A 13,035-nucleotide genomic window follows, 5' to 3' on the forward strand; every position below is an offset into this window, starting at 1 on the left:
CATATCATTGAAAATCAATTGACTTGGGGATAATATTCAAATTTATTTGCTAGTTGTATGTATGATACATATTTACATATTTGTTAATATAAAAAATAGCTACATATGGATAGCTTATTATTGAATAATTAAATTATGATCAATAGTCATATATTCAAAAGTGGGATTTTTTACCTTTCTAAGGTTGCGACGAATTTATTGATCTATAATACGTTGGTCTTTAGACGAAATATGAAAATTCAATATATGAATGTACATATGTATGTATATGAAATGTCTCGTTCAATTGAGCAAAACAGCGTGGTAATCAAAATGCAATTGAGTAGTGAAGTTTTATTACATTTTAAATGAAGATATACAACAAAAATAGTCTTTGGTAATAAATATAGCATTCATATTGATATATGTATTATCAGTGCCGGCCTTACACCCAATAGCGCCCTCAGGCCATTTTTTCTAAACACCCTTAGAAAAAAAATTTGTATGGCTTTTGGCGCTCTAATTTTAAAATTTAAAGCGCCTTTAATACATCGAGCGGCGCCCTAATTTATTTGGTGCCCTCGGGCACCGCCCGACCCAGCCCCCCCTAAAACCGGCACTGTGTATTATATACATATTATTATAAATAAAAGATAAAAGGTTCTTTGCGTACGAAAACATTAAAGATGAGTCTTGCATAAGTGTTTATGATTCTGCTTCCATTGCAACTCAAGTTATTCCCGAGTGGGTTTTAATGTCAGCGCATTTGTCTACGCTTTAATAAACATTTAGACCGGCAATACTTGTATGAAGACACCATTTTGGAAATGCCGACTCAAATGAAGTATCTTCACACTTTCTGTTTACGATTTTTACAAGCATCTCCTGAGGTGTGTGGACAGGTCCATGGAACCAGTTCTACAACGGTTTCAGCATCTGGAACAACGAGTGAATATTACATATGTCTGATTAAGCTCGATTGTATAGTATTTTATTCGACCGATCGCCACAGTATAACCATAAATTATAATGCACGAAAGTATCCATAGAGACGAATAAATAATGATTGCTTCATACAAGTACATAGTGGACATTTGCCATGCGATGTGAAGATATCCATAAATGATGCATTTTACCTGTACGAATACAGCAGAAGACACGAAATGGCAGAATTAATTATGAAGGAACTCTTTTCTTACAATATATAATTAGATAAATATAGCTGTGAAATTTTTATGTAGAGGATATTGAAGAAGATGAAAGCTGCACCTTCAGAAACATGAGGAATAAAGGAATGGTTTCAGAGAAATATTTGTTTTTAAATTTAATACTATTAGGAAGATGCGAAGCCATCGAGTTTTCAATACCTGTAAATAAATCGATAAATGTAATGTACGGGAATAATATTCTCATTGAAATGTTTTACAAAAGTGGATGTAGTATTCAATGACTTTTGGAAACCGTGAGTCAAAATTTAAAATATCTAGAAACCTGTTGGTAAACAGATGTCTTAATAAATAAACTTTCATTTGGTAGTAATGTGTTTTTGAATTATTCTCAAAAATATTCCAATAGTTAAGTTCATAGTAGCGTGTTCTTGAGTCTTGTTTATGTATGTTTATTTATTATCTTTGAAATATGTTTCAAAGGATTTCTATACATCCCTAATGACTAAAGATAAATTGGTGCTACTTTAGTATGCGGTCTACCTTAGCATGCGATCTACCTTTGAATCGCAGTCGACTATTTTTTTTAATATTTGTATTGTAGCAACGAAATGTTTATCACAATTTTTATTGTCAAAGCATTTCTATCAAAATATCGTCAGCAGATACATATCTCCTAACCAAATCTTAAATGAATAGGGCCAACCTTAATTTAACCTAACCTATCCTGACCCTTAAATAAATAGGTGTTGGCTGCTAAGATATGTTTATTTTTGTGAAAATATTGATGAAATAAAACTGACACCTATTTATTTAAAGGTCAAGATAGGTTAGGTTGAGTTAAGGTTGGCCGTATTAATTTAATATTGGGTTGTTAGGGTCGGTATTATTTGGTCTCAGTGTTACACGCGAGAACAGAGACAGTGAGACCGCATATTAAATTAAAAAAATGAAGGTAGATCGCATACTAAAGTAGATATGTGAAGGTAGACCGCATACTAAAGTAGCACCGATAAATTTTTGATAAATTGTATCACATTGGTCATCATCCAAAAAAACAACAAAGACATGTAGGTACATGTAATAGCGCTATTCTATGTGTCGGCGATAACGCTTGCCAATCAAGAAAAAACCTGTATATATACTGTTTGCTACCAATATTTCCTCTAGGAAAATAGTCTCACGAGCAATTAGCGCCATCCATTGAAAATTAATGTAATTAGATAATAAATTTTTCTATTAGTGTTTAATATTCTTTATGTAGTTTTTATTTACACCATGAAATCGGGTCAAAAACCACTCGTTGAAATATCAACGGGCACAACACTCGTTTATTATAAAAGTATGTAATTTACAAATACACAAAAAATAATTTACAAATAACAGTTATTACGCGTATTTTATGGAAGAAATTATAATGAAATTATCGAAATGAATTATAATACACAAATATACATTATAAATAATACATTATAAATAAATATACATAATATATGTGTGTAAAAACCATACATTATGTAGATACATATACCTATGTATAGTATTTATTGGAAAGGTTTTTGTCGAAGTCCATTATTACTCCTGAATTTGAGTGATCGAATTGAATTCAAGTGTTTTGAACCTTAACAAAAATATTATTGGAAGCAAAGTGTTCGAAGTATGTGCTTGCGATTTATTTATTTTCATAATATTGAAGCGAATCAAGGAAATGCCAATGTTTCCAGAGAAAACAATTTAATAGAAATAGTAAATACGAAAAACAACAATATTGCACGAAAGTTACATCACAGCGATAGCTGTAATGTTAAATTATTTGATTTGCACTCAATTAAAGCGGTTGAATGGTTTGTTTTTATATTGAAAACTTCATCAACTTTTTGTACGTAGATACATATTATATAATATAATATGTATCTAAGAACAAAAGATAACGTCTGAATTGTCTATCCTATTGAGGCTGCTTTAGGCCAATGCGGTTGACCCAATTTCGATGTGGTATTTTATAGCTCTATTATATTGGGAATTCTTTTGGGAGGGTTTTAAGTTATATGTATTTCATTATGGAATGACTCTAGGAGGGAGAGCAATGAATAAAAGACAATTAAATTGATATAAGAGAGGTATATTGCAAGCACATATAGGAGAAAGAGATAATATGCTCACTGGTGTAATACGAAATGGGTTTTCATTTTTAAATGTTTCAATTTAAAAATAATAAAGCTATTCAATGATTTTATGAGGACATTATCAATTATAGTGTGGAGCGTTTGATGTACATATGTATTTTGTCTAGGGATTGCAAAAATACTGGAATTTCTGATATCAGTATTATCGAAAAAAAGAACGATACTGTTATTACCGTTATTTTTTTTAATTAATTAATTTTTAATAAATAAAAACATCGCTTCTGATATCCCGAGCAGTGCTTGTATGTTTCAACATGTTTATTGAATAATACGCCAAACCCAAACATTCAAATATATAAGGATATTCTGGTACAAAACTGTGAAGTAGGTACGTCCCAGGTATATAGGATCATAATGTTTCGTAGAAAATAGTGTTTTTTGAGTGTTTTTTTTTTGCAATCCGATTTAGGCTTATCAGATACCCAATCATCGCACACAAGATGTAAACGTAGAGTCAACCATCAGCTGGGGAATTACATAGATGTGGTAGAAAGACAATTTTTTTCCCATACACTAATTAGAAAAATAGTCCGTGTCATCATTGTATGTATATATCGTACTGAAAAATGTACCAAATAATATATTTTATCACATTTTCAATATATGTATGTACATATGTGCGTAATTAAAAAAAATCAGTACTTTATATTAAACATTTTCTTATTTAAATTAAAATTGAAAAGCTTTGCGAACTTGAGACGCATTGAAATGGGGCCGCGATACCGAAAATGCTCTCGAACATTGTATTTAACGATATGTATCGGAAAACAGTAAAAATCAAAGCAATTTTACAGACAACGATATATGCAAAATATATATGCATTGGTCGTTTTCGTAGTTTTTAGTCATGGAGATATCGTTTTCGACAAATAATATGTACGAATTTGAAAAAAATCGATACAATCGGTATTTCAATTTTTAATACCGGTATTACCAAAGGTTATTTTAGGTTAAAAACCGGTATTACAATTCTTAATTGTGTCAATATTATAATATGTCTGTGTACCAAAAAATATAATTTAAAATTTTTGGTAAGAAAAAGGTGATTAAAAAATGACCTGTCACTATCGACATCTGAATTAAAAACAATGATTACTATTCATATTCAAAAATAATGATATTATATGTATCCGGAAATAGTCTCAGGTATTAGTACTGTTGCGTAGCTGTGGGTTCAGGATCTAAATGAAAGGCCAAAGCCGCTTCACGGCATTTATTTAACGATTCGGGAGGTCCACACGCAATCACCGTTCACTCCAGAATAATCTGATCTACCGTGTGTACCTCCTTATAAAGGACAAGTAACAAATGACAGCTTTCCCGATCCATTAATGTGTCTATTGTATTGGCACTTAAAGGCCTACCCTGGCGAGTCTATTGTTTACGCAAGCGCTCGCCCAGGTATTTGAGAACTCCAGCGTATCCTTTGTTCGGGCACTTACTGAGTCCCGTCAGCCTAATCCAGGGTCTCTATTGTTCACGCACGAATGCAATTAGACAGTCGATACTCTTTCTCATGTTCCCACGTTACAGTACGATATTTTTAGCATACTTTGATTTTAAATTTATGATACACTTAGCGGCTCCTTTGAATAGCAGGTCAAAAATGATATTTTGTGTTGACTCATTCTTCGACTGATCTATACAACGATTTCTTCTAAATTCAATGCAATTTGACTAACGAAAAATATAAATTATTATATTTCGACACTACCGGTAGTACCGAAGCTTGAATTTTGATAAAAAAACTGGTAGAACTGGTTTCGGTAGTACCGGAATTGTAATCTTTAGTCGTGACGATGAATGATAGGTACTGTTACCTTACAAATTTATTAAAAACTTTTAAGAAAAATCGATTTTGTTCAAATCAAATTTCAAATTTTTGGAAAAAAAACCTTTAACACAGTGCTAGTTCCATGTAATTATCAGATTAGATCTTTATTTATTATTTTAATACAAACATCAACACCATTATTAGACAAAGCAATGAAACGCAACAGTATTTGAACTATGTATGTATAACAATGTGTTCAAACAATAAATTAGATGGAAATAGACTCGTGGAACAATTTAACAAAATTATCGAACATCATTACACTGTCTTTAACAAGGTGCTTTAAAGTTTTAACAAGGTGCAAAAGTTTCGCACGATAACAATACACGAACACCTAAAATTGACGAAATCACCCCTCGCGAAAGCGTATTTATTACAATGTAAAATTTGTGTACATATCTATATATAAATACAGACACGTGTATGTATTTCCGATCGACCGTAATTTACAAAGTCGAAGTTTTCATCACATTTACAAGGGACTAAATGCTGGGGCAATTTTATTCGACGTTGCAAACTTTCGCAAAGTTCGAACGTTGCGTGTTTCCCAACCCCACAGCCCATACGACACATGAATATTAAATGATATGGATTCAGTTTCTAACCGTTTCTTATTATGCGATGATGGTCTGGAGATCCTGAGCAAGAATAGCGAGATGTCAGCACTTCCCGTCTGGTCAGAGTTTCTGGTCCCACTTCGACGCAAGGACACCACGAAAAAAATTGCTTGAATCCTCGCCGAAATCTGAAAGCCAAAAAAAATCATCATTTATAAGGAGATACCATCTCGCCCAAGTTATTCAATGCAGAATTTTCAGGAACTTGGAATGGGACACAGCCGGAGTAAGAATCAACGGTCGCTTCTTGAGCCACCTTCGACGATATAGTTTTAATAGCTCGTAATTCAGCTGACCTACTTAACAGACTAGCACAACTGGACAGGGAAAGTAGAAAAGTAGGATTAAAAATTAACGTAGATAAGATCAAACTAGTGTTCAATAGTTATTGCATGCATTCCATTAGATGATAAACCAGTAGAAGTCGTAAATAATTATTTATATTTAGGTCAAGTAATTGAAATGTCTGGTAGTAAAGATGAAGAGAAATTAGGATGGAGTGCATTTGGACGAATAAATGCGGTTTTTAAATAAAAAATGCCACTTTGCCTGAAGAAAAAGATCTTCAATCAATGTATGCCAGTGATTACGTATGGATGTGAAACTTGGACATTGAACGCCAAGTTGCTACACAAAGTCCAATGCACTCAAAGAAGTATGGAACGTTGTATACTTAGCATAACGAGGAATGGCAGGAAATGAAATTTAGTAAAGAATGATTAATTTCCACTCCAGTAAGTAAAAAATGTGATTTTTTGTTGCTCAGTGTTATCTTGAATAGATTTGATACGATCTGTAATCTTGTACGGTTCCGTTATTAAATAAAATTCCAATCATAATACATATGTATATATATTTTTTAAATAATAACGTAACTTTTGCCGAACTTTGTACTACATATATGTATAATACATAGTCTGTGGTTGTTTGCCGAAAGTAAATGAGATTGTATTCTGGCACAGTGAGCGGAAAATTTGGGGTTTTCACCTCGTGTTTGCAACCCTCATGAACGAGTTACGGTAAATATGTATATAAAAAAGAAATAGACGAAAAATCTCCGACGCCACTGTTTCGCAGATCAATTTGTGTTTGGGTTAATTTTATACATTGAAGTTGATAGTCTGTTTATTTAGTTTGCGATGAAGTAAACAAAGTTTAGGACCCGAAATCAACCCTCAGGATTTCAGGCAATTTGTTTTCAGTCGGAAAACTATAATATGTATTCATTATAAAGCTGAAAAAAGTATTTTGAAAAAGGCTAATGGATTGGAGGGGAGGGGGGGAAACAGACCAATACTTTATTGAAAATAAACAATTTGATTAAAAAAACAAATATTCACCAGCTAACGACAGTCAAATTATTATTGCAAAATGCTAAATTGTCATTTTTTTAGACAGTTCATTACTTTTCTAAGCATAGCTGTCTAAAATTCACCGAATTTTCTCTCAGATTTTATTTCTGGATAGTTTGAAGTTGATGAATATACATATAGATATGTATGTATATGTACACTTTCTACTTTAAATGGTCTTACAGGAAGACTATTTCAAGCTTTTTGAAGTCCAAGCAGCATTTCAGTGAAAGTTTTCAGATGAATTTTATTTACAGGTGCCCCAAATGTGCCTACCTGGCCAGAAAAATTGTACATTTGATACAAGTTTTATTATACAAAGTAAATATGTATCAATTAATATCCTCAGAGGCATTTATATTTAAATTTGTAAATTTGCAGCATTTTATACAATTCAGCGAAATCTGAGATTGCTAAAAACTCGAGATTTGAATGGAAACTCTGAAACGATCGACCTGGAGTCACAAATCCATAGTCTGGCCAGCAGTAGGGCTTCCAAGCCGGCTTAAACTGAAACCGAAAAACCGGCTTTTGACCATTCTTCAAAAAACCGGCTTTTTGAGACTTTCTTTAATTAATGTTTTTTTTCCTCAAAACTAGCAATTATGAATTTCAAATTTCTATAAAATATCAACAAAAAAATGTGTATATCCAAACTTTCTTGGGGAATAGGCGTAAATACATATTTTTCTTTGAACAACAAAATAAGGTACAGCACTTAGCGGTGGCTTTGAGATTTAGTAATGGATCAGTTCATAAACCAATAAAATATTATTGAAAGTAGTTTCAATAACCTACACAAGGCCTTTCAGAATTTCGGCAAATTGGGTTTATATAATTTGTGGCTTATTTAAATCGTCTAATTTTTTGTGCATTTTTGTAATCTGCCATTTTACGGCTGTAATATATAATACAAAATTTATTATTTGTAATAATAGAATATATTTACAATTTTTCGACATAAAAATTTTAAAATAAAAAAAATCTAAATTTTCTGAAACCGGTTAACCGGCTTTTTATTTGTAAAAAAGCCGAAAACCGTGTTTTTCTTTCGGGCGGTTTTTTTGTGAACTATGCAACTATTCAGTTGTGCCTTAACCAAACCATTCCAGAATTTCAGTTTTTTTTATTCAGAAACTTCAAAAAGTTCAAAGATTATATTGAAATAAATGATGAATTATATCCGATAGATGTCACTTGATTGATATTGTAATCAAAACATAATTATTCGGTTATGTATATACATACAAGTTGTTGTAAAGTGTTAATTTTGGAGTTACTAATCGTCTGATTGTTTCCGCCCCACCCTGTATATCGATCGTTATTCCACGTCGTATGGTTTGTAAGATAACGAAGTGATATTATCAGAACTTGGTTCACTCTTGCGCAAAGCGGTCAGTATAATAATATATCGTTCAAATTGGCTTGTTTACGTTGCGTCAACCTGACGCGTATGAAAGTGACATTTCCAATATGGCCAATGTCGCAATGAGTTGGGATAAAACAAATTGAAAAAGGAAAAAACAAATGTTATGAAGTAGTAATAAATTGTCGCCTACTTGATTTATATTTCATAAAGCAGGAAATATAGTGAATCGACTGAGAGCTTCTATTAAACGTTCTTTTCCACGTATTAATTGTTATTAAAGCCTTGCAAGTGATGGAATAGTGTTTCGTATGAAAGCTCTGATGAATAAGCGGACTATTTCACATTTATGGATCATATTCCTGTGAGGCTTTGCAGGACTAAGTGTAAGCTTTCTCCGGTAAATTATTTTTCCTATTGATTTCGGCTTATTCAGGCATGTTCATTTGACGAGACAAACATTTTTATATATTAAACATATTATATAAACTAAGAGAGAATTTAAAAACAATATATATTTAATATCACGTAGCACTGATTAATTGATTATAAAACGAAAAATTTATTTCTTTCGTCACTACATGAGTAAATTTAAGTTAGTTTTTCATTTGAAAACCAATCGATACATATTGCATATATGTATATATGTATATAATTATTGTAATTTCAACATAATTAATTTTTTTTTGTTAATTTTAAAGTTTTGATAATATTATTTTTAAATTTCACATTCGTATATTTCAATTGTTACCCGATTTATGTAAATACATAGTACGTACATATAAATATAATATAAGCTGCTCAAATTCAATTCCTGATTACTAAAGGTGGGATCAGACGAACTTTTCATCATAAATTTTGAAAAGGACCTACCCTCTTCTAAATTCAGACAAGTTTATTTTTCATCCAAAATATTTCCATCTTGAAAATATTGATCTGTAAGATTAACTAAGATATCTCCGCTTGCTATTCACTCTTTGGATTTCATTACTTATAATAAAATATACTTAATTTAAAAAATAAAATTTGAACCCTTCGCTATTTTATTACTTTAATAAATACATACGTAGTATATAATTGTAACTACATATGTAAGTATCAGTAAAATACAGCTTGTAACAAGTTTTTTAATTATTTGATTTGTATATTGATTCCATATATTAACCAGCAACGTCGTCTAGTGGTGATTATTGAATTCTTTCGTGCTTGATGTCACAGGTTCGATTCCCACTAAGAGTCTCGTTGTTGGCCAGACCTTGGTATGTCGAGGTCAATCGTTTCTTATCAGAATTTTACAATTTTTCTGATTTTCATTGAAACGGTTCCTGTAAAATTGGCTTTTCCTTTTCAATTTTCTGTTGCAAACCTTGAGTTATTGTTATATCTCAGGTTTCACCAGATTTCTCACCATAGATGTCTCTGTGGTTGTTTATCGAATGTAAAAATTCGTATTGTTACATGAAAAATGTTATTTATCGTATTTATACGATGTTTGTAATATCTGACCATAGATGTCAGGTAGTTTTCGATTTACATGTGTATGTATGTAATAATTATGTATTTAGATGTCTCGTTAATTGTGAGTTTTCATGTCTTGTAATAAATTAGCCATAGTGACGACCTGGAGCTAGTCTGTAATGTCACTGTGGCGAAATTGTAAAAAATATACATATATATATATATATATATATATATATATATATATATATATATATATATATATATATATATATATATATATATATATATATATATATATATATATATGGATTACTTCTGAATGGCTCATATAATGATGATTGATTACCAAAGATAAAAATTTGATTTAAATATTTGTACAAAGATAAAATTTTAAACCTAAGCCTATTTACATAAATGATGAAATATACAATTAGACCTGAACTACATACTTGTCAATGCTTCATACCATTGCTAATGATAATATATATGAGATTGATTTTTTTTATACAAAAATATTGTCTATAGGTAACGTTCATCGATCTCATCACCTGTTTCGTTTATTATATGTCTGGACATATGGAAAGGATGATCTATTTTTTAACCGATCTTCCTGTCGTGTTTTATGTAGTGTCGAGCACGACCTTTTGCCGCAAATCACCATAATAAATATCAACATTGGCCAAGCACCTTGCTCTGGTCCTATCGCCTTGGGCTATTTTTCTTTTTTTTTCGAAGCGCCTGCGGGTTTCGCGATAAGCGCAATTATTTGAATATGGTCCCATTCGTTTTGAGATTACTCTAATGCCACCCTCAGATAAAAGCAGAACCATAGGGGATAAGGGATACTGTCGAATGGAGGTGAAAAATATTTTTTCGAAAAGAGTTTCGAGAAAATGTAAACAGAACACGTGCGCGAAACTAAAAGCTCGCACGACATTAATTTTTGTCACGCGCGGGTTTCGGCGACGCAAATTTAATATCGAATGTATTTCCGTCACTCAAAATATGGAAAAAAAAGAATATAATCGAAAAACTATTCGAATCAAAAACGTATAAACGCAAGGATCTTTCAATGTGTTTGAAAAGTGCGAGTTTCGCATTCAAATTCGACCGTGCGAAACATTAACAATCTGAAATTTCCCTTTTTTCATTCACCAATTGGAATTGGAATCGGTTTTCCGATGAAAATTCTGATGAAAATTCTGATGAAAATATAAAATATGATTTATGCTCATTTTACAGTCTGGAAATTCATTTGTTAAATTAATTACGATAAGGATTAATTGACGAAACTAAAGTTGTATGTATGTATGTAATTAAATGAAAACTCAACGTTATGCTGGTTTACTTTCGAGGTAAACTCCATCTGTATTTAAATCACTTGGTGTTATATTTTTATGTTAATTTTCATTTAAAAGCTTTAAAAAAAGTCTTCTCCTGAAGGTAGCTTTACGAGCGAGATAAATTATAACTATTATATATTTTTAATCTTCATTCGTATTTACTGCGACAAATGTTAAAACTGAATAAGCATATTAGTTTTATTATCAAATCTAAAAAAATAAATACAAACTAAGCAAATCTAACAAAATAAATACACATTAATACAAGATATTAATTTTATTATATATAAATTATATAAAGATTCAAATTTTACAATGAATGTTTTGTGTATATAAAATTGAACAAACAATTCGATTTCATTGTTTGTTCAATTTTATGTTGTATGTACATAAATATTTCGATGTATGTACATAAATATTTCATATTATAATTATTATAATTGAAAAGATTTATATAAAAAATATATATTTATATAAATTTAAAATTTCATGTATGGAACGTTTTATATATATTCTTGTGGATTAATAACAAAAATTCGTTTATTTTATCGAGGTAAGCCAGTTATCAATAGAATTTTTGAAGAATAGTCGAAATATGATTTTTCTAAGTGGAATTTTATTTAATTGTCATATAAAGACAATTTAATATATTATCCCTATTAATTCAATTCAGATTCTTGTAAATACGAGTAAATAATAGTACGAGATGTTAGCCCGCAATTTTACCGATTTAAAATTCAGCACACTTCCAATTAACCCTTTTAAACGAAAACAAAAAATAATGTGGCTAGAACACTATTCTAATAAATATGTTTCAATAGAATATACTCGATATAAAATATTAATAACAGTGTGAAAAAATCTCAAGTAAAAATACGCACTTTTGACTTTTGATTTGAACTGGAAGACTACGTAGAGACATTTGAAAGCTGAAAAGTACTACAAATGGAAGATAAAATACTCGACTATAGATTTCAATATTCATTTTGAACAGGAAATTGACAGATTTTGATAAATCGACCGAACAACACCAAGATATAGAAAAATCGCACGATTTAAGAAACACATATGTATCTCCGAATATCGAGCTAATCAACATTTTTTATTACCAGATTCGTATTCACTGGGCATAGATCTATAAGAAAAGTCATATCTCGTCTCTGAACCATTTTTCGTGTTGAACAGTGTAATTGAAGCGCCTTTACCAAGTTCTGTGCGTCTCTCAAGTTCATCTTTCCAACCCTCAAATTCAAATTGCTCTTCGAATATAGAATATAAAATAAACATATTTAATAACAACAAAGATTCACGAATCTTATATTGCAGGAATATTTATTTTACAAGCCGCTTACCGCAGTGAAGGCTCTTTTTCCTTCGCTTACATTCCATTATATGTACATATGTACTACGACAGTATGTGGCGCTTTAATGCAAAGGTATAACTTTCGCAACACTCTTGGTTAGAATGATAACACTACTTTCCATAAACAGTACCGCAAAACTAGGATCACGTGACAGTTTGAGAGCCGCCTCTATTACGCAAAACAGTCAAACGCTATAATAAACAACCCAACACGAACATTCAACACGTAATTCGCAAAGTCGGCAGGGTAACGGAGCGTTGCGTTAAAATCGCAAAAAGGCGGATTCGCGGTCGAATTACGAGAAACATTAAATTAAATAAATAAATGTCCGTGTATTCGTGTTTCGGTACGATTTTTCGGTTCATTT

At 31.1% G+C, this 13,035-nt stretch overlaps 1 protein-coding gene across 1 annotated transcript in view; it reads right to left on the reverse strand.

Annotated features, from left to right (window-relative positions):
* Positions 1-319: 319 nt before the first annotated feature.
* Positions 320-13,035, reverse strand: part of LOC143912906 (tachykinin-like peptides receptor 99D) — a 212,264-nt gene continuing 199,548 nt past the window's right edge. Inside the window, exons 7-8 of the mRNA XM_077432356.1 lie at positions 5,771-5,910; positions 320-915 (exon numbers count right to left, since the gene is read on the reverse strand). Coding sequence (XP_077288482.1) covers positions 830-915; positions 5,771-5,910 — 226 coding nt within the window. The 3' untranslated portion in view covers positions 320-829. The remainder of the gene's footprint in view (positions 916-5,770; positions 5,911-13,035) is intronic.

This window comes from Arctopsyche grandis, chromosome 6 (genome assembly GCF_051622035.1).
Source record: "Arctopsyche grandis isolate Sample6627 chromosome 6, ASM5162203v2, whole genome shotgun sequence".
NCBI classification, from domain to species: domain Eukaryota; kingdom Metazoa; phylum Arthropoda; class Insecta; order Trichoptera; family Hydropsychidae; genus Arctopsyche; species Arctopsyche grandis.